The sequence below is a fragment of the Miniopterus schreibersii genome (assembly GCF_964146895.1).
Source record: "Miniopterus schreibersii genome assembly, chromosome: 18".
Lineage (NCBI taxonomy): Eukaryota > Metazoa > Chordata > Mammalia > Chiroptera > Miniopteridae > Miniopterus > Miniopterus schreibersii.
In genome coordinates this window covers 18,523,333-18,545,492 of record NC_138121.1, presented here as the reverse complement: position 1 = coordinate 18,545,492, position 22,160 = coordinate 18,523,333, and the positions used below count along the sequence as shown (strand labels likewise).

General features: G+C 43.3%; 2 protein-coding genes across 3 annotated transcripts in view; both read left to right on the top strand.

Moving 5' to 3' along the window:
* SF3B3 (splicing factor 3b subunit 3) overlaps positions 1–10,546 on the top strand; it is a 38,748-nt gene extending 28,202 nt beyond the window's left edge. For both annotated transcript variants that reach the window (XM_081117828.1, XM_081117829.1), the window contains exons 18-26: positions 501–675; positions 2,123–2,328; positions 2,422–2,578; positions 3,580–3,705; positions 6,568–6,780; positions 7,348–7,446; positions 8,086–8,229; positions 8,861–8,965; positions 9,962–10,546. In XM_081117828.1, coding sequence (XP_080973954.1) covers positions 501–675; positions 2,123–2,328; positions 2,422–2,578; positions 3,580–3,705; positions 6,568–6,780; positions 7,348–7,446; positions 8,086–8,229; positions 8,861–8,965; positions 9,962–10,102 — 1,366 coding nt within the window. In that variant the 3' untranslated portion in view covers positions 10,103–10,546. The remainder of the gene's footprint in view (positions 1–500; positions 676–2,122; positions 2,329–2,421; positions 2,579–3,579; positions 3,706–6,567; positions 6,781–7,347; positions 7,447–8,085; positions 8,230–8,860; positions 8,966–9,961) is intronic.
* Positions 10,547–18,600: 8,054 nt separating this feature from the next.
* IL34 (interleukin 34) overlaps positions 18,601–22,160 on the top strand; it is a 50,855-nt gene continuing 47,295 nt past the window's right edge. Inside the window, exon 1 of the mRNA XM_081117837.1 lies at positions 18,601–18,824. The gene's annotated coding sequence lies outside the window, so the exon portion shown is untranslated. The remainder of the gene's footprint in view (positions 18,825–22,160) is intronic.

The window sequence follows — 22,160 nt, the reverse complement described above, 5'->3', positions numbered from 1 at the left end:
CCTGGTTATAACTATTGACTGTTCACAATGGATTCATGGGTTTCATAAAGCTTAGGTGATTTTGTTTCAGGAGGCCATTTACTTTATTTTATGAAACACCATCAGCACAAATACCACATATCTTCAAATAATTGCAGTGCTTCACAATAATTTTATATCGGGGTTTGTCAGTAATGAAGAAATTTTAACTTATCACTATCACTTTGTCACTGGAGTGATAAAAGATATTTCTTTGAGTGTTCTAACATGAGTTTCATTGGTGAAAATTAGAATGGTCATGCAATAGTGGTGGGCCGTTGCCAAAGTGGAGAGCCCTTCCCTATCTTGTCTCCTGTGGAGAATCTTCTAGATAAGAAGTCTGTTGTTTCATGTTGTCTAATGCCAATTTTAGAGCTTTAGGGACTGATGTGTTCGCTATGACCACTCATGGACCATTTCAAATCGGTTTCTAGGTTCTGAGTGAATGACCTGCTAACTAATTCCCTTTCCTTTTGACATAGGATTTTGGCGTTGGAGAAGCTAGGTGCTGTCTTTAATCAGGTAGCATTTCCACTGCAGTACACACCTAGGAAATTTGTCATTCACCCCGAGAGTAACAACCTTATCATCATTGAGACTGACCACAATGCCTACACTGAGGCTACAAAAGCTCAGAGGAAGCAGCAGATGGCAGAGGTAATGAGACCTTCAGGGTTCAATTTAAAGGTGTTTGTGTGAAATTGTGTTGAAAAGTTTAAACTCCTATAATTATTATTATTTTTTAAATACATTTTTATTGATTTTAGAGAGAGGGAGAAGAGAGAAACATCATTGGTGAGAGAGAATCATTGATCAGCTACCTCCATCATGCCCCTACTGGGGATCAAGCCCAAGACCTGGGCATGTACCTTGACCGGGTATTGAACCATGACCTCCTGGTTCATAGGTCGATGCTTAACCACTAAGCCATGCCAGCTGGGCATTAGTATTCTTTTTTTTTTTAAACCCTCAACCAACAATTTTTTTCCCCTGTTGCTCTTCAGAGAGAGAGGGAGGGAGACAGAGACATTGATGCAAGAGGGACACATTGATTGGCTGCCTCCTGGACATGTCCTGACGCCGGCCAGGGATAGAGCCTACCACCAAGGTACTCACCCTTGGCTGGAATTGAACCCAGAACCCTTCAGTTGCAGGCTGACGCTCTAACCACTGAGCAAAACCAGCTAGGGTAATTGTTGATTATTCTTTGTTGTATTAAACATCCAGCTCTTTTTGGGTCCTTGAGGCAGAGCCGTTTGCCAAAGTCCTTGGTCTTAGAGGCTTTCTTGTGACTCAGGACTAATATACTGACCTGGGTTTATTCAATATTTAGACCCCTCTCTGGAACAGAGTTCTTAAGTCCTTGAGCTCCCAAAATAGTCTGTTACTTGTTTCCTGGATTCTGGCCCAAAGATGATAGCTTTCATATTCTCCATAAGACGAGCTCCTTCCAAAAATCATTTCCTAGCAAAAGACAAGTATCCCCAACCATGTAAAACTGTATCTGGTCTGGAAGAAAGGACATGAGTAGAGTTAGCAAGGGGAAATCAGATGGGTTAGGTAGAAAAATGATATTTTCATTTTTATGTTTCTCAGACCACTAGTCAACTATTTGTTATAGCTGACGTTAGTTCTTTTTGGCATTAAAAAAAAGGATTGCTCTGACTGATGTGTGTCGGCCTGCGCACCAGAGGGTCATGGTTTCCATTCTCAGTCAAGGGCATGTACCAGGGTTGCAGGTTCAATCCCTGGCCCCCATCCCTGGCCCCTGTCAGGGCGCATGCAGGATACAACCAATTGATGTGTCTCCCTCACATCACTGTTTCTCCCCCCCTTTCACTCTCTCTAAAAATCAATGGAAAAAATATCCTTGGGTGAAGATTAACAAAAAAAGAAGTACTGGTTTCCCCTTTATTGATCTTCCCTCTTCCCCTTGTCTTTGTACCTCTCCCTTTAATCTTTTCATTTTGGGAAATTCTGATTTGGTCCACAGACTTTGCTACTTTATAGATTATGGACTCCTCCTGAAGGTGTTCTTGCTACTTAACCCGCTTTAACCCAGCACCCACCTTTAAACACACCAACTCTCGGTTTTTGGATTTAGGAAATGGTGGAAGCAGCAGGGGAGGATGAGCGGGAGCTAGCTGCAGAGATGGCAGCAGCATTCCTCAATGAAAACCTCCCTGAATCCATTTTTGGAGCTCCCAAGGCTGGCAATGGGCAATGGGCCTCTGTGATCCGAGTGATGAATCCTATTCAGGGTAACACACTGGACCTTGTCCAGCTGGAACAGAATGAGGCTGCTTTTAGGTAAGGAGTCCAGAACATCCACGGTTTTGGAGGTGGAATAGAAATTCTCTGGGCTGTGACTAATGCCTAACTCCTGCTGCTTTCTCTATGCAGTGTGGCTGTGTGCAGGTTCTCCAACACTGGTGAAGATTGGTATGTGCTGGTGGGCGTGGCCAAAGACCTGATACTGAACCCCCGATCTGTAGCAGGGGGCTTTGTTTATACCTACAAACTTGTGAACAATGGGGAAAAACTGGAGTTTTTGCATAAGGTAGGAACCTGCCAGTGGCTTTACTGGATCTTAGATGTACTAGACTCTTTCACGTTTGCTTAACTTGTGGGTCAAGTCTTTGGTGACCATTTTCGGAGCCAACTCATTGATTCTGATCCATCTCTTGGTAACACGTGGGAAATGCCACTGGGGCTTTCATGTTCCAGTGAAGCTTTGCTGCCTTTGTGCTAATCATTCATAATGGGGAAATAGGTGCACACTGAATTGGCTCCTTGTACGAGTCTTACTAATAAGCAGGCAGCAATTTGTGATCAAAATCCAGCAATTTAAAGAGTAATATACTTTGGGGAGTTACTCTTTAATGGTTACAGAGCTTCCCTTTGGAAAGATAAAAAATATTTTGAGGTTCAGTGATGATGGTGGTTATACAACAGTGTGAATGTACTTAATGCCATTGCATTGTATATTTAAAAATGGTTAAAATGGTGAATTTTATGTTATGTATACTTTGCCATAATTTTAAAGCTAAAGAAAAAGAATTCCTGTTGTCTCTTTTACACTTGTAGTACACGAATGTGGCTTCTCCAGTCCTCCCACCAAGCGGGGTGTTTTTTAGGAAGTAATTATTTCATAGACCCTTCTTTGTGCTAAATTCATTGTATCTCCCTTATAATTAAGATGTCACTAGCTCTCCTTCCCATTCCTCCACAAACTGCAGTAACTTCTCAGATATTGAGGCTTCACTGTTAGTTAATGGTGCCAATTGAATTAGCATGGGCTCTGAGTCAGTGTTCATCGGGCACCAGGACTTCTTTTGACTTGTGGAATTGATCCACTTTCTGGGTGAAATGCAGCATGTGGAACCTGTTTACCCAAACATCCTGTTTCATAGAGTGTTTTATGTGTGGTTTATTTCCCTTATGAGCAAAATATAATCACTTGCTGTCTATCTTTCTGACAGATGCCTGTAGAAGGCATTTTGGGTCAAGGGAATGGGGTTATCATATTTTCTAATAGCTGCATTACCTGCCTTTCCTCAGACTCCAGTGGAAGAGGTTCCAGCTGCCATTGCCCCATTCCAAGGTAGGGTATTGATTGGCGTGGGGAAGCTTCTGAGAGTCTATGACCTGGGAAAGAAGAAGTTACTCCGAAAATGTGAGAACAAGGTAAATATGATGGTAGAGAGTACCAGATCTAGCTAGTGAGGAAGGGAGAGGCATTGGCAGGTTGTTGTTAAAATCAGGTCTTTACTAGGACCTTGTTGTAATCATCCAATTCCAGGTTCAGAATTAGGCCCTTGAGACGGGCTTGAGAAGATGGGTTTCTTGACTTCTTTAAACTAAGAACCAGATTTCTGTCCTCCTTGCTTTTATAAGGAATTTAACTGTGTAAATTAGGAATATATTTTCTCTGCAGGCATACCTTGTTTTATTGCTCTCTGCATGTATTGCGTGGTTTACAGATTGAAGGTTTTTAGCAACCCTGTGTTGAACAAATCCATGCCATTTTTCCAACAGCGTTTGCTCACTTTGTATCTGTGTTACATTTTGATAATTCTTGCAATATTTCAAACTTTTTCATTATTGTTATATTTGTTATGGTAATCTGTGATAAGTGTTCTTTGATGTTACTATTGTAATTGTTTTGGGGCCCTGTGAACCATGCCCATATAAGATAGATAATTGATAAATGTTGTATTTTCTGACTGCTCCCCTGACTGGCTGTTTCTCTGTATCTTTCTCCCTCTTGTTGGGCCTCCCTGTTCCCTGAGATGACAATATTAAATTAGGTCAGTTAATAACTCTACAGTAGCCTCTTAAATGTTCAAGTGAAAGGGTCACACTTCTTTCACTTTAAATTGAAAGCTAGAAATGATTAAGCTTAGTGAGAAAGGCATGTCAAAAGCAGAGATGGGCTGAAAAGCTAGGCCTCTTGTGCCAGTCAGCTAGGTTGTAAGTGCAAAGTAAAAGTGCTACTCCAGTGAACAAATGATAGGAAAGCAAAATAGCCTTATTTGCTGATATGGAGAAACTTTAGCTGTCTGGATAGATCAAACCAGCTATAATCTTCCCTTAAGCCAAAGCCTAATCTAAAGCAAGCCCTAACTCTTCAATTCTTTGAAGGCTGAGAGAGAGGTGCGGAAGCTGCAAAAGAAAAAATTAAAGCTAGCAGAAGTTGGTTCATGAGTTTTAAGGGAAAGAAGCCATTTCCATAACATAAAAGTGCTGATGGAGAAAGTACAGCAAGTTATCAAAATATCTAGCTAAGATAATTAGTGAAGATGGCTACACTAAAAGTCAGGTTTTCAGTGTAGGTAAAAACAACCTTATACTGGAAGAAGATGCCAGCTAAGACTTTCATAGCTAGATAGAAGTCAATGCCTAGCTTCAAAGGACAGGCTAGCTCTCTTGTTAGGGGGCTAATGCAGCTAATAACTGAATTGAAGCCAGTGCTCACTTACCCTAGGGCCTTTAAGAATTATGGTAAGTCTGCTCTGCCTCTATAAATGGAACAAAAAAGCCTGGATGACAGCACATCTGTTTATAACATGGTTTACTGGATATTTTAAGCCCATCTTGAGACCTACTGCTCGGAAAAAAATTGTTTCAAAATACTACTGCTCATTGACCCAAGAACCCTGATGGAGATGTACAGAATTAATGTTGTTTTCATGCCTGCTAACACAAACCCATTCTGCAGCCCATGGATCGGGTGTAATTTCAATTTTCAAGTCTTTTTAAAAAATTATTTTTTAAATTTCAAGTCTTATTTAAGAAGTATATTTTGTGAGGCTGTAGTTTTCCATGGATAGTGATTCCTCTGACGGATTTGGGCAAAGTAAATTTAAAACCTCTTGAAAGGATTCACCATTCTAAATGCCATTAAGAACATTTGTTATTCATGGGAAGAGGTCAGAATATCAACATTAACGGGAGAAGTTGATTCCAGCCCTCATGGATGTCTTTGAGGGGTTTAAAACTTCAGTGGAGGAAGTAACTGCAGAGTGGAAATAGCAAAAGAGCTAGAATTAGAAGTGGAGCCTGAAGATGTGACTGCATTGCTCCAATCTCAGGATAAAACTTTAATGGATGAGGAGTTGCTTCTTTATGGATGAGTAAAGAGTGATTTTTTTTTTTTTTTTAAAGAATAGTTCATTGATTTTTAGAGAGGGGGGAGAGAAAGAGACATCGATCAGCTGCCTCCTACATACTCCACCCCATATCAGGAATTGAGCCCGCAACCTGCGCAGCACACATGCCCTTGACTGAGATTCGAACCAGCAACCTCCTGTTGCACTGGACAACGTCCAACCAACTGAGCCACATTGGCTAGGGCGAGAGTGATTTTTTGAGATGGAATCTACTGGTGAAGACTCTGTGAAGATTGTTGAAATAACAACAAAGGGTTTAGAATATTGCATACGCTTAGTTGTTAAAGCAGTAGCAGGGTTTGAGAGGATTGGCTCCAATTTCAAAAGAAGTTCTGTGGGCAAAATGCTGTCAAACAGTGTCACATGATGCAGAGAAATTGTTCGTGAAAGGAAGAGTCAATCAATGCGGCTAACTTCATTGTCCTATTTTAGGAATTGCTATAAGTCACCCCAGCCTTCAGCAACCACCACCCTGGTCAGTTAGCAGCCATCAAACATTGAGGCAAGACCCTCCCAGCAACAAAAAGATTATGACTTGCTAAAGGCTCAGATAGTTAATAGTTTTTAGTAACAAAATATTTTTACATTAAGGTATATATATTGTTTTAGACATAATGCTGTTGCACACAATAGACTACAGTATAGTGTAAACATAACTTTTATATGCACTGGGGGAAAATTCATATGATTTACTTTGTTGTGATACTATGTTAAAACCATTTAGCTCTTTTCCCCGTCCTGTTGGAATTCATTGATGACTACTGTTCTATGTATGCCATTCTACAGACCCTATGTATGTTGCATTCAGAGAAAGCTGGAGTATCTGTGAGTTCTGAACCTCAGGGTTACACCCACTGTTGTCCTTGTTTTTTTCTAGCATATCGCCAATTACATCTCTGGGATCCAGACTATTGGGCACAGGGTAATTGTGTCTGATGTCCAAGAAAGTTTCATCTGGGTTCGCTACAAGCGTAATGAGAACCAGCTCATCATCTTTGCCGATGACACCTACCCTCGGTGGGTCACTACAGCTAGTCTTCTTGATTATGACACTGTGGCTGGGGCAGATAAGTTCGGCAACATTTGTGTGGTGAGTTGATACTTACTTGGATTATATATAGTGATGTGTATGAAAGCTGGCTCAGTTTGTGGTAAAACCCAAGGACCCAGGACTGTGATCTCTAATATGGAAAGTAAAAATGGGCAAAGAATTCATTCCTACTAAGGCTCGCTCTAAAAGAAAATTCTGTGTTCTCTCTAAGCCTTATCAGTTCTTTAGATTTTCGCCCTTTTTCACCTCTCTCTTTCCGTGGGACATCATTTAATAATAATAGGTTTAGTTTGAGCTAATGTCTAATACTTATTTTCACATTTTGCCAGAGTTTCTGTTTTATTTTTTTAGGCTCTGTCTGACTTCACTTGTTTATATTCTGTGATTTTTGTTTTTGTTCCTGCTGTGTTAGACTTTTGCCTTTAGGTTGTCTTGAGTTTCTCACTCCTCAAACACCAGAGCTGGTGTAGGAGACTTGGGCTCAGGCTTCTGCCAAAGGCAATGCCCCTAGGCTTGCTTGCAAGGACCTGGGGGGCAAACATATTGCTTGGTGCTCCAAGTGAGTAGGGGCAGGACCCAGCCCTGTGATGTGTCACTTCCTTCTAGGTGAGGCTCCCACCTAACACCAATGACGAAGTGGACGAGGATCCCACAGGAAACAAAGCCCTGTGGGACCGGGGCTTGCTCAATGGGGCCTCTCAGAAGGTAAGATTCAGGAAGGGGCCCAAAGGAGAGGGACCAGCCTGTGTAGCACATTTCCCTTGACCTGCACCTAGGAAACCTATTTTAGTGAATTTATCCACAGTGCACATGATTGTGCAGAGTGTGTTCTCGTGCATGCATGGAAGTCTGTAAGTTGGCAGTACGTAGCCTATGATGGATGGACACTGGGTTTGACTTAAGGTGACCAAGTCACTCACTATCCCATTTTTATGACTCCAGAGTAGAAATTTTTCTGAGGCATTTAGCAACATAAAATCTCTTTGTAGCATAGTGAGTTCCTTGAAAAAGATGGTTGCACAGGTTCATTTTCTATTCTAACCAGCTCTTCTCTGAGGTGTGTCCTGGGCCCTACTCTACTTTGATAGAGTATCTCTGGACTTCTCAAAATAGATTTCCTTTTAGGGAGTAAGCCTAGTGTTTACTGTTTTAACAGAAAGGATCTGATGTCTGCGTGTTTGTGAGGGCATTAAGCTCTAAATGTTAACATTTTAAAGTAAATTTTAGTAATTGGGAGTTTTGAGAGGTTGTGAAACCTGCCCTTTGGAGGTACTGCTTGCTCTTGGGAATCTAGGACAGGCTTCTGAGGGCCCACACAGTTACTGGTCTGTTTTTGACTTGCAGGCAGAGGTGATCATGAACTATCATGTGGGGGAGACGGTGCTTTCGTTACAAAAGACCACGTTGATCCCTGGAGGTTCAGAATCGCTTGTGTATACCACCTTGTCGGGAGGAATTGGCATCCTTGTTCCATTCACATCTCATGAGGTGAACTCTCCCACTCTGCTTTGGCGTTTGCCTTCCCAAGGTGGTTTCTTTGTGCTAAGTCTGCCTAAGGGGGCAAATCTGTTTGTCCCCACCTGCAACTAGGAGTGTTCTGGAAATTTTAAAAAGTGCCTTGGGAGATAGGAATCCTGATTGATTTATTATTTATTTGTTTAGCCACATGGGGAAAGCCATTTGTTTTTACGGCTGATGTGGATATAGAGTTCATCAGAAGACAAAGCCCCACTACCAAACCCCATAGACTAGGAATCATGGGATGATAAGGACTGGGGCACATACTGCCTCCTAGAGTTAAGACTAGGATTGGCTAAATTTGGTTTATGTCACTTCAGCCAAGGAAGCTGGGATGACATAAATCAAGAATCTGATTTCATAAGCCATTCTTTACATATGGTGTTCTCTTGTGTTCTGCAAGTACAGGGAGGTTTTCTTTTGGGTTTTAGCTATTTTGTCATAGCAGGAAAACCTGTGGTCGGAGTGATTTAGATGTTTAACATCTGTTTACATGATAAAAATTAATGGCGTCTCTGCTCATTGTGCTTCTGGAAACCATAGATTAGTAGTCAGAATCACTTTCTTGTTTTAGTGACAGATTCTTTGTTTCTTCCCTCAGGACCATGACTTCTTCCAGCATGTAGAAATGCACCTACGGTCTGAGCATCCCCCTCTTTGTGGCCGAGACCACCTCAGCTTTCGTTCTTATTACTTCCCTGTTAAGGTAGGTCTTTGTTGGAAATGTGGGTTGAAAAGGGGAATCCTCAGCCCATTTAACCAGTCTTCTCTTTTATCTTTTCACTCCCTTAAAAATCAGAACAGTCCCCTTTTTGCCCGCATGGCCCCCACTAGCCTGTAGGGTCTGCCCCCCAGACAGTTGAAGAGGAATGAAACTGTTTTTGATCAGTTGATGGTTTCAGCAAAAAAGACAACTAAGCTTTGTGTTCCAGATGAAGTTTCTTATGAAACATTGGTCAAAGTCAGGCTATTAAAATGGTGATTTGTTGGCTATTTGGAATGAAAAATAATTATAGTAAATCAGGAACCTTCTACCTTAAAATTGCTATCAACAGTATTGTGTATAGTAATGGAGATTTGCCAGAACTGGAAAAAATTAGCCAAAGCAGTCTTGAGAAAAAGGAAAGAAGCCAGAGATATTAATTTCAAATTATACTACAAAGTGACAATAATCAAAACAGCATGGTATTGGCAGAAAACTAGCCATACAGACCAATGGAACAGAATTGAGAGCCCAGAAATATGGGCAGATAATTTTTGACAGGCATCTAAAACATACAATGGATAAAAGAAAGCCTCTGCAGTTTCTTTTTTAAAAAAAAAAAATTAGTATCGCATTGTAGATATGCATAAATTTTATTAGAATACGCTTTTGTACAGTAGTTATTTAAGAATAAAAGTCACATGCCTGGTACCAAAAAAATCAGAACAGTCCCTAATGAAGGAACATCAAGGGAGGAGATTGATGGAGGCAATAATGGGGGAGAGGGCCCTTTCCAGGCAGACCACAGCCAGAGAAAAGGTTTCAACCAGTTGTGTTCATCCGAACTCTGGCTACTGGAGTGTTCCTGGCTCTGTAAGTGGGGTTAAGGTATTTGTAAGGAGAATTAAAAGCTCTCTTTGCAGCTGCTGCTTTTAGCATGTGCCATTTTCTTTGGGCATCTAACCTTTTTTTTTTGGCGCTCATTTTCCCATGCTCTAGAATGTGATTGATGGAGACCTCTGTGAGCAGTTCAATTCAATGGAGCCCAACAAACAAAAGAATGTCTCTGAAGAACTGGACCGAACCCCACCTGAGGTGTCCAAGAAGCTTGAGGACATCCGGACCCGCTATGCCTTCTGAGACCTTCTTTTTCCTTGTGGGGCTTGTCAAAGACTTTGTGTTTTGTTTTCCCCACTACCTGGCTCTGAACCTATATGGCAGAAGAAGGGTGGCTGGATAATTAAGACTTCCCCTAGAGTGACTGGTTTCCCCTAAAATTGGCGCTGAGATTTGCTATGCATCTCCCTGCCTGATACATAATAATACATTGCCCCAGGTTCCGTGTGGAATACAATGCCCCCAGTCTCCAGAATTTTCCCTGCATTGGTATTTCTGGCTCTCATGTCTACTTTTGTACACACCCTTAATTTTTAACTGGTTTTCCTGTAAATAAAGTTTTGTACAATGTTATCTTTGTGGGAGGGAGGGAGACAAGCTGAGGTGGGGGCCAGGTTGAATATAGTATAACTCCTGAGTTCTGCCACTCTGGAACATAACCAGAAATACAAACCTAGTTTTTAAGGTAGCTGGTGTCCATATGTCTTTTCTAGGGATGAGAATTTAGGTGGGAGAATTGATCCTGAGTTGGAGCAGGAAAAACTGAGCATCCTCCTTGTTTCCAGCCTCCTACATGGATTTCTGACACCCTGTGGCCTCCTGCTTCCAGCGTTAACAGTTTTTGGCTTTCTCTAATCTACTATGCAGATGAACTTGGGCTCAATAATAACTGTGTGGCCACCCACGCCTCTTCCCTGTGGATATTGAGGAAGGGTGAACTGATTTTTCCTCCCGTTTTAGCTTCCTTCTACTTTGAGGTCTTAAGAGTCAAGGATTTGGTATGAATCCCAGCTGGGTAGTCTCTTAACGGACGTTCCCTTTATTTCTATAGCTCCTGCAGTGATACTTTGCCCTGTGACTACTAGGAAAGATCAGTAAGTACAGAAGTACCCATATGCTAAGCTGACCTCGGGAACAAAGAATATATAGTACCTGTTAAAAGGCACTTGGATAACTAGGGGGGCATGTCTGCCCACATCTTAGGCAGGGTCTGGAGGGCATTTATATGGTGTGAGGAAACAGCACTGGTAGCTGTTGGAAGTGACCTAGTCTCAGAAATTTTCTAGCCTGCCCCTGAGAATTCAACCTGCCTCCTGCCCAGCTGTGTGGGAAGCCTTAATCTTCTAGGCAGTCCCCTCAGCTTCAGTGAACCTGGAGAGACCTGAGCTCACTGCTATTTTCAGACTTCACAGAGTAAATGTTCTCATGTGCATGTGCTCAGCCACTTCCATTGAGTAGATTCTCTGTCAGCACTGGGTTAGAATCAAGGATGGAGGTGATTAAACACTTTGACCCCAAATAGCCCACAGTCCAGTGCGGAGAAGAGTTCCTGGTGCTATCCCCTGTGTGCTATGAATCCTTTTAATTATGACATGGTTTTAGATCAGTTGATAAAGACTCAGGTTTTGCTAGGGATTGAATCCCTAAATAACTTTTCTTTCTCACTTAGTTCATGGACTTGCATGGTACACTACTGTTGTTGCACAGCTTAATGCCAGGGTCCATTTTTCCTGCTCCCCCCCCCCCCCAAACCCATTTCATTTAGTCTGTCAGATTGTGTGGTATTGACATGCAGTAGTCTGAGAAACAGCATAGGTGTTTGAGCAGCAGCTCCTTGTTCCTACCCTCTCCTGAAATACTTTTCTACAGCAGTGTATGTAAGAAGAAAACTTGATCTCTATAGAATCAGGAATTGTAGGCTTTTTTTTTTTTTGAATGATAGATGGCAGTTTATTAGTTACATAATCACTGCTCAGAGGTGGAGGGCACTAAATGCCCATGGGGGTTGCATTCAGGAACCCAGTAAACAACTAGGGGCTGTGAGAGGCAGGCTTAGTATAAGAGGATGTGATTGACTTGCTATTTGGCCATTTGAAGCCCCCTGATTTTCTAGCGTATAATATTGAATATTAATTTTAGACCTTATGCCACAACTGGGAATGTGTGGTCATCTGATGAGCTACAGGTAGGGCAGGCAAGGGTGGATTTTATGTTGTCTTGTGCTTCCAAATGTACTACCAGACTCTTCCTTTCATTCCTCTGTAGCCCAAAGCCCAGCAGAAATGATAGAAACTCGGGGATTGTCACGGAACTATGGGTCCCTATTGGGAAAGGTTGATAGATTACAGCAGATTATAAACTAATATTCCGAGCATTGTGCTAAGCACAGAAATTCACGAGGCCTGCTCAGATGAATTTGACATTCTGTGAAACAATCAGCCAAAATGTGTTTATAGTATAAGCAGAACCAGAATCAGGAAACTGGATTGATGCTGGTGAAGGCAAGTAACAGCTGAGTGGATTTGAGCAAGTCATTTAAAACTTCTGAGCCTTGGTTCTCCGTCTATAGAAGGTAAAGGGAGAGGTGTTATAGCTGAAGTCCCAAAATATGTTGCCCAACCTTACTTAAAACAGCACCTCAGTTCCCAAGAACCCCAATGTTAACCAAAAAGTCCCAGTGACCCTTGTGTCTTGGGATTGTAAATTTTGTATGTTTACTTTTCTCAAATTTTCCTAATCAAGGGAATCATCCTTTAGGCCACTCAGTAAAAATAAGGATTCTTAGGCACCTCCCCCTGAAGACAAACAGTCTGGAATGGGAACTTGTAAATAAGTTGAGACACAAGGCCTGAGTTCAGTCAAGTTGGTGCCTGTGATTAGATCCATGACATTGGTTAGGCCAGTTGGTTTCTCATCCCTGACATGGAGGGAAACAGAATTGATAGAATACAATATATTATGTACCTAAAAGTACCGGGCAGCCCAGCGCATTGTGGGTGTTTACCAAGTCAAACTGCAGTCTTCCATTTTCCTTGGGAACCACCAAATAACTACAGACCCAATCAAGTCTCCTTCCCTCCCCATCCCATACATAGCCTATAATGTTCTTTTCCCCTTATACTGCTTTGCTTTTGATGTGTCTGTTGACTCACATTCTCTGTTGTAACCACAGGGGTGCTGGATAAGATAGTGTTTAGAGAGATATATAGATAAGCATTTTAGCTCCATAATTGAGGGAACTTCTCTGGACTTGCCTCTACTGGAATTCTTACAGCTGGAAAGGTTTTCCTTTTTTCTTTCCAGTTTTATTGAGATATAATTGACATACATCTCTGTATAAGTTTAAGATGTACAACATAATGGTTTGACTTGCATATATTGTGAAATGATTACATCATCTCATAGGCTAAAGAAAAACTCAATTTTAACATATCCTACAGCAGTGTTAACTATAGTCATCTTGTATATTACATCCTTAGTACTTATTTATCTTATAGCTGAAAGTCTGTACCTTCTGACCCTCTTTCTTCAGATCCCACCCTCCCCACCCCACACCTGCCTCTGATAACTGCAAGTCTGATCTATGAGTTTGCTTTTTTTGGGGGGAGGAATGTTTTGTTTAGATTCTACATTTGAACGAAATCAGTATTTGTCTTCTGACTTATTTCACAGCATCTGCCCTCAAGGTCCATCCATGTTGTTGCAAATGGCAGGATTTCCTTCATTTTTTGTTAATGGCTGAATATTCCATTGCACAGACGAATCCACAGCTTCTTGATCCATTCATCTGTCAGGGGACACTTAGGTTGTTTCCATATCTTGGATATTTCAAATAAGGCTACTATGAACATGTGGGTGCAGGTATCTTTTTCAAGTTAGTGTTTTTGTTTTCATTGGATATATCCCCAAGTAGGACTGCTGGATCATACGATAATTCTATTTTTAATCTTTTAAGGATTCTCCATATTGTTTTCCACAGTGACTGGATCAGTTTACATTCCTAACAACGGTATACAAGGGTTCCCTTCGTATCCTCACCAGCATTTATCTCATCTTTCTGTTGGCCATTCTCACGGGCATGAGGTGATAATTCATTGTGGTTTTGGCTTGCTTTTTCCTAATGACTTATGAGGTTGAGCATCTTATTTCATGTACCTGTTGACTTTATTGGTATATCTTTGGAAAAGTACCTGTTCAGGTCCTTTGCCCATTTTTCAATTGGATTTTTTGGGTTTTTGCTATTGAGTTGTATGGGTTCTTTATGCATTTTGGATATTCAAATAATTTTTCCCATTCCATAGGTTGTCTTTTTTTTTCAATCCTCACTGAGGGTATTTTTTCCATTGCTTTTCAGAGAGAGTGGAAGGGAAAGAGAGAGAAAGAAACAGCAGTGTGAGAGAGAGACATCGATTGGTTGCCTCCCAAACTCACTCTGACTGGAGGAAGACCCTGCAAGATATGTGCCCTTGGCTGAAACTGAACCCGGGACCCTTTAGTCCAAGGGCCAACTTTCTATCCACTGAGCCAAACCAGCCAGGGCAATAGGTTGTCTTTTCACTTTGTTGATTGTTTCTTTTGCTGTGCAGAAGCTTTTTAGTTTGATGTAGTCCCACTTGTTTATTTTTTTTATTTTGCACATGCTTTAGATGTCATATCGGGGAGTTGTCACCATTGAGCTTGCTCTGCATATCTATCCAGTTTGCTTGATCTCTACGAGAGGGCTCTGGCAAGTGGAATCTCTGGACACAGGCACAAGAATTAGGCTTGAATATGTTGAGAGCAGGAATTTTTTCTAGTTCACAGCTGTTGCCCCAGGACGTACAAAAGGTGCATCATAAATATTTAGTGATTGGATGAGGCTAAATTACAGATCCTATCTGTGCAGGTATTGAGGGGATCTAATCAGCTCCTTTGGTTTAGTTGAGCAACCCGGTAAATGGGGAACTGTCCAGCCTTGCAAAACACATCAGAGCTGCCATGGAACTGAGAAGGGGTGATATCAAGACACTGAGGCATCTGTGCTAGGTTGTTAGGAGGGCTCCCATCCTGATTCTCTGTTGAGGACTGCAACTTGGGTCTAATAAAGGGCTGAAAAGGTTTTAGCTGCCTCAGCTTTCCCCTGACCTCACCCATGGAGTTTCCACAGACGTTATTTCCTTTGGAAGATTTCTTGCCAAGAATAGCATTCCTTTGGGGGAGGAGGGTTCAAGTTGAACTGTGTATGGAATGTTGCTCTTGTTCTTTGTGTGTGTATGTGTGTGTTTTTGCTTTTTGTTTTTTAATGTATTTCTAGCAAGACAGCTGCTTGGGCTGGGAAGGCTCTTGGGGGTTCACTCATCTCACTTGGAGAGCGCTGGTCTCCAGAATGCATGCTACTCTCATGGCTGTGGCCTCTCTTGAGTTTCTCATTAGTGGGAAGCCAGAAATGTTGGGGGCATTCTTCAGTTGGGAGCAACCTAGCTCTCAATTATTTTTAATTTCTAAATTCTGTTCCTTTTCAAAATAGAAATGACGTGTTTGCATGAATCATCCCCTTGCTCATTTACATATGGAATATTGTATGTGAATATTTTAAGTTTATTGTACCCTTAAAATATATTCATGGGCTATATCTGGAGCTCAGAAGAACCATCTCTGCTGCTGAAATCAATGTAGGAGGACAGAGGCTCACTCTGGCTACATGGCAGGGACTCGGTGAACAGCCCCATGTCAGTGGCTGACTTATTTACATTTGGGGGTCTAATAGCCCAATGTGAGGGGCTTGTGTGATGTTGGAGTGACACATTGTCAAAGAATCCCCTTCACCAGTCGGGGCCAGCACAACCAAGAGCTGTTACTATAGAGGCTTTAAAAGCCAACATCAGGAGATATGCCTAACTCACTAGAAGATGCTTCTAAATTCATTTATTCTACCAGTATTTACTGAGCATCTACTATGTACCACCTCCTCACAAGTCTGCTCTGCACCCAGAAGTTGGAGGAGAGTTTTTATAACCAAGCGGTTTCTGTACCTCTGAGGCTGATGGTGAGGTGATTCTGCCAGAGAGACTGGCATTAAGTTTAGAAGAGCCCAAGGCCCATGTCTACGGTTTCCTCAGATAAAACAGGCACAACCTTGGGACTTCCAGGAAAATCAGAAGGTCCTAAGTCAAAAATAAAGTGGCGGGTGGGTCACCAAGGGTTTTAGATCAACTGCGGGAAACCTGTTCAGTGGTTTTGAACCCCAGCTGGACATTAGGATCACCTACCTGAGTTTGTCAGATTCCTGAGTTCTGCCCCAGATTACTCAAGAATTCACTGGTCATCTGTGTGTTTTACAGTCTGTGTTATTTCATAATGTGTTGATAATGATCGGACCTGGAAATCAGGTATGGGAAGGAATGAGGGAACATTGCTTATTATTCAAAATGAAGCCCCCCAAAAATCTAGTTTGGGGACCAAAGGCTGGGAGACTCATTTGGAAGCAGCTAAAGTCCCCTGTCACCCCACCCACACCCCTCAAATTCAGCAGCTCTATCAGTACCCAGTCAAGTTTGGTTGAAATCCCAGGGGCAAACCCATCTCAGTTCCCTACCACTAACATTGTCTTCTAGAACTCGGTCATCGAATTTTCTTTTTTTAAAATTTTATTTTGAGGGTACATTAAAGCTGGGCACAGAAACAAAGGAAGGGCTTTAGACAGAAGAAGCAACAGGAGAGAGCCCAGGCGGTGCTCTGCTTTGGCTCCCTAGAAATGTTCTAGGAAAGTGAGTCAAGGCGGGGCTGCTGCAGGCTCATTGAGAAGTAAAAGTCACAGTGGCAGCAGTGAGCCAAGGCAGGGCTGCTGTTAGCTCGCTGAACCTGGTCATCAAATTTTCAATTCACAGGCCCACCCAGCAGAGCATGCTCCCTTCTCTGCAAACGAAATCTCGGACTGAGAGTTGCCTTTGAGTAGGTCATTTGGGAAGACTTCACAAGTTAATTTGGGCTATGAGTAAATGTGTAAAAGCTAGTGATGTGCAATAATCAAGAGAAATATTAACATTTACTGTGGTTTATTAGGGCCTAATGCTGCTAACAGGCATGTGGGGAATCTCTTACTTTGATGCTATAACTGGGAAAAGGCCAATCAGAAACAAGATCCCATCTGCCAAATACCATGTAGGAACGAAGGCCATAGAAAGAGCACTGGATAGAGTCAGATGACCTGGGTTCACCAATCTTTAAGCAAGGTCTCAGTTTCCTATCTGTAAAATGGGAAGAATAAGACCATTGTCCAAGGTCATGATAACAGGAGGCGTGGGGAGATTTGGAGCCACCTCCACTGCTGTTCTATATGCAATTCTTTGAAAGAAAGGGGCATCCTGCTGGTATGGCTCAATGGTTGAGTGTGGACCTATGATCCAGAAGATCACAGTTCAATTCCTGGTCAGGGCACATGCCCGGGTTGCAGGCTCGATCCCCAGTAAGGGGCGTGCAGGAGGCAGCCGATCAATGATTCTCATCATTGATATTTCTATTCCTCTGTCCCTCTCCCTTCCTCTCTCTGAAATCAATAAAACATTTTCTTAAAAGAAAGAAAGGGGCATCATTTCAAGCCAAGAGGTCCCAGAGAAGGCACAGTCGAGTTTGTTGAGGCTTCTGAGAGGCCCCAGTGAGATCCTATGGCTGTTCCCCCATCACCTCCACCCCCTCTTGCCCTCCCATGGGCTGCCTGACTGGTATGAATCAACTTGGCAGAGCTCTTCAGCAAGGCCTTGCAGAGGATGTGACGAGTATAGCCACTGCCTTGGGGGCAGGGGTGGGGAATTAGCCCACTGCATTCCAGCGTGGGCATTGTCCTGCTGGAAATTCAGGGCCAAACCAGGAATCCAGTTTCATCAATCCGACTGAGAAACCATTTCTTGAACAACTACTTGTGCCAAGCATTGACATTCAGAGTAAGATATGCTAACATCTTGTCCAGCATTTCCCCAACTAGGTGCTGTGGAATCCTAGATGTTAACAAGGGGCCCCTTAATAAAGGATTCTGCTCATACTCAGAAAAACACTGCCGTCAATCTTGTTAGATAGTCTGATGCTTTGAATGCAGCCCTTCCCCTGCCCCCTACTTGCAATGTCCACTAGTGGGGGAGCTAAAGGATCCCTTGGGGAGTTGGCCCTTCCCTAACTCTAAATACAGTCTTGAGAAAGTCGGAGAGCTTGCTGTGAAAATTAGGTGGAGATGGAGCTGCTTCTTCAGTGCCCACAGAATTCTCCTGGGCAGAGCTATTCTCAACCCTTGCTCATACCCAGGCAAAGTGAGAGTGCCCTTGTCCTTGGAGATGGGGCTGAGCAAAGGACCTGTCTTCTGTCAGACCACATGTTATACCAGGAAAGGCCCTGAGCCATGTGGGGAACCCGGCTATGTGATCTTGGGTTCGATACTTGGTCTCTCTGGGCTCACTTCTCTGTATGGATGGGGTAATTGATTGGTCCTCAGCACTGATATTTATCAAAGATCTTTTCTCTGTCTAATGTTTGTTCCCCTATATGCACTCCGGTTACTACCACATCACCCAGTTTTGTTAAGTTCTCTAAGAAGATTTTTTTGCCAAAGTAATTGTGTTCTGGAGAGGAGCTGGGGTGACCCCTCAAAACAACCCAACTGGGGACTCCCACCATTATCTTAACAGGCGCCTTCAGTCAGAATAGTTCCCAGTTGATTCTGTGGGGTTGTGGCCCCCTCCTACTCAACGCTCTAAGGCGGGCTGGGGACATGTGGCCCCGCCCCGCCCTTGTTGGCTTCAGTTTCTGAATCATTGCAGTTGCCTCTTTTCCTGGCCCTTCCCATCAGCTGGGAAGCCTGGGTTGTGGGCTGGGGGAAGCCACAGTCTCTCCCACCTGGCACCCACTGTCCCTGGCCGGTAGGCACCTGCTCTGGGCCCTGGAGCCCCTTAAAATCACCAGCAAAGCTCTTGAAGACTGCATCCTAGTACGTGAACAGGTAAGAAGGCAGTTGATTTTCTCTCATATGGTTTTCTTTCCCTGATTTCTCCACCCTGATTTAGCTGCTTCCTTCGCAGATCACAGCAAGAGAGATTTGAGCTAGACTGGAAAGACAGTCCTAGCCAAGAAGCTCTGAGTTCTGCCTTAGAGAAATGGTGTGAATTTCCTGCTCTTGGCTTCTTCATTTTTAAACCTTTGCTTTCTTCAGCCTTGCAGGAAAAAACAACAGGAACAATAACAAACAGATCCAAATAACCATAAAGCAAATTGCTTTTCTCCATGTTCCCTTCTGAGGTTTGTAAATTGACAAACCCACGTTCTTAAACAGTTGTCATGGGTTACTTGGGTGCTGCTCCTTCATATATTGCTTTAATGTACTATGTGCCTGAATTTACCATGCGCATGAATTACCTCATCAAAAGTGAATTGATTTAAAATTCTTTAACGGGGAGGAAAAAATAAAATGACACAGGTTAGCCTTTCTCATTTAGGCAGTATTCTGAAATTAAAATGTTCTGCTTTTACACTTTGCATTTATTTTAAATGAACACAATAAACCAATGAACTGTGTCATTGTTAAGGCCCATGTGGAATCTGCCACGTTAACAATCCTTCCCAGGACGTGCGGCCTCTGTCCCTTGGCTGTACAGTTGGATTGCGTCCAGGTGTTTTGTAATTAATAATCCACTTTTATGGACAACTCTGTGAAAATAACTTTTTTTTAAAGGTTAAGTGTTTTTGTTTTTTTTTTATATATCTTTATTGATTTCAGAGACAGGAAGGGAGGGGGAGAGAGAGATAGAAGCATCAGTGATGAGAAAAAGTCATTGATTGGCTGCCTCCTGCACGCCCCGGACTGAGGATCGAGCCCGAAACTCGGGCACGTGTCCTGAATAGGAATCGAACCGTGATCTCCTAGATCCTAGGTGGATGCTCAATTGCTGAGCCACGTCCGGCTGGGCGAAAATAACTTTTTTAGTCGTTTAGATCCCCCCTTCCTCCTTGGGTTTTATTTCCTATCCAGAATGAATACTTGGGGCAAAGGGCAAGAACATTTTTGGAGCTCAGCTTATACTGCAAATGGGGTGAGATCACTCATAGGAATTATGAGGCTAATTTCCTAATTTCCAGGACTATGATGACATGAGGGTGTGTGTGGGGAACTTGCTTTCTCTTGGGATTTTTAGGAAAGGGGATGGGACAGTGGTTAAGACTTGACCTTTGGCCCTGGCCGGTTTTGCTCAGTAGTTAGAGTGCCGGCCCGTGGACTGAAGGGTCCTGGATTTGATTTCAGCCAAGGGCACCTACCTGGGTTGCAGGCTCGATCCCCAGCCCCGGTGGGGGTGCATGTGGGAGGAAACCAATTGATGTGTCTCGCTCACATTGATGTTTCTCTCTCTCTCTCCTTCCACTTTCTCTAAAAACCAATGGAAAAAATATCCTAGGCTGAGGATTAAAGAAAAAAAAATTTTTTTGACCTTTGAAGGCAGTTGCCTGACCTTGACCTCTCACCTAATAACTTCAATTAATTCACATGTAGACTACAGATTAGAAAACTTTTTAGGGGTACAGAAAAGCAGAGAGGGTGTAAAGCACTTATTAAGCACCCCTGGAAGGCTCTTTCTAACCTGAGGCTTTCTCTGGGTCATTTCATAAGCTGGGTAGGATTGAGAAGGTCGTCTCAAGGGCATCTCGATCCCTCTCTTATCCAGCCACCTGTTAAGGATTTTGCGACTGTGCTAAGCTCCTATCTGTGGAAGGCGAGGCATCAGGACATAACAGGTCAGGTTGGTCTCTTTCTAAAAGTGCCCCATACTCTTGGCCTCCTACTGCCATCAGACCTGATGCCACTCTTTCCACCTCTCAACCATCTTCCTCAAAGCACAGGTTTAAGAGGTCCCTGGACAGAGTGGAGAATTCCCCAGAAGTCTGTGGACACACCTTCTGTTCCCCACTCATAGATTACTGGGAGGCCACGTAGAATGAACACAGGCTGGTCAGGCTGGTTTCCAATCCTGGTTGCACCAGTTCCCAGCAGTGGACAGTCACTGGGCCTCTCATCATCAGTTTCCTTATCTGTAAAATGGAAACATTAATGCCCGTGGCATCGAATTGTGTAAGATAACATAGATAAAGCTGCTGGCACTTAGGGACCCATTGTGGAAGGTCAAGGTCAGGGTTCCAGAGCCTTTGGGAAGGCACCAGAATTAGCCATAAAAGATGGGCAGAAAACTCATTGTTCATTTTCTTGATCAATCTATGAGGCAGAGAGGAGAAGGAAGCAGGAAGGAAGCAAGTGCGAAAAGCTGAGTGGCATTTGGGGAAGGGAGTTTGGAAAATTCAGGGGGGCTGCAGGGCTGAGTGAAGGGAATGGGAGAGTGGGAGATGAAAAGGGAGGAATCATTGGAGACCAAGTTTTAAAGAACCTTGAAGGTCAAATGAGATTTGGAACTTCATCTCAAAGATGTGGGGATTTAGGCAGGTTTAGGGGTGCTTATTCTGGCAGCTTTTGGGGATGGGAGATGGTGTTGGAGGCCTGAAACGCCCCCATCCATCCATCCTGTCTCAGAGGCTTTGATGGTATCCAAAATAAATAAATGCAGAAAGTAGGATTCTCAGGATAGGCTTGGTGTGAGGGAGCCAGGCCTGGGAGTTGGGGCAGGAGATTTGGGGGTTCTGGTCCCAGCTCCTCCACCACCAGAGTAGGTGGGTCTCCTCCCTCAGGTGAGGTTCAAGTAGGCTTCTTACAACTCTCTCTTGGGAGTCCACAATGTTTCTGGAGGCTCCAGCACCCCACTACTCCCATCCCTCCACCCCACCCCAGCAATACTATCTGGTGTCCATCCATGACTCAGCCTTGGAAGGAAGAGTCATTTCTGAAATGGACAGTCTGGCCTTCTGACGCCAAGAGACTCCATGGAGTTCTGAGAACCGTGGCCTGTAGGCGTGTGACAATCCCAGGGGGTTTCTGGGCTCTGGCTGTCCTGCATACTTGTGCATGAGGGCCATGTCCCACACTTGGGGGGAGGGGGGTGTCGTCTGGGAACAGGGATACAGTCAGCCTGGGAACCTACCTCCTGAGCTTTCCAGGGCCACTGAGAGAGTTATGTCTGTGCATCCCAGGCAGGAAGGGTTCAATACCCAGCCAGGTCTTCCCCCTTGGGGCCACCTCAAGTGATAGGGAGATGGATGAGTAGGGATTGTCTACAGTTAGCAAGGTTGAAGTCGAGGTGATGAGTTTGAAAGGCCAAAGGGATGTGGACTTGCTTGACAGCTATTCAGAAACGTCAGGCCCTGCTCTTAAGCTTCCTGGGTGCCTATTGCTGTCATAGCA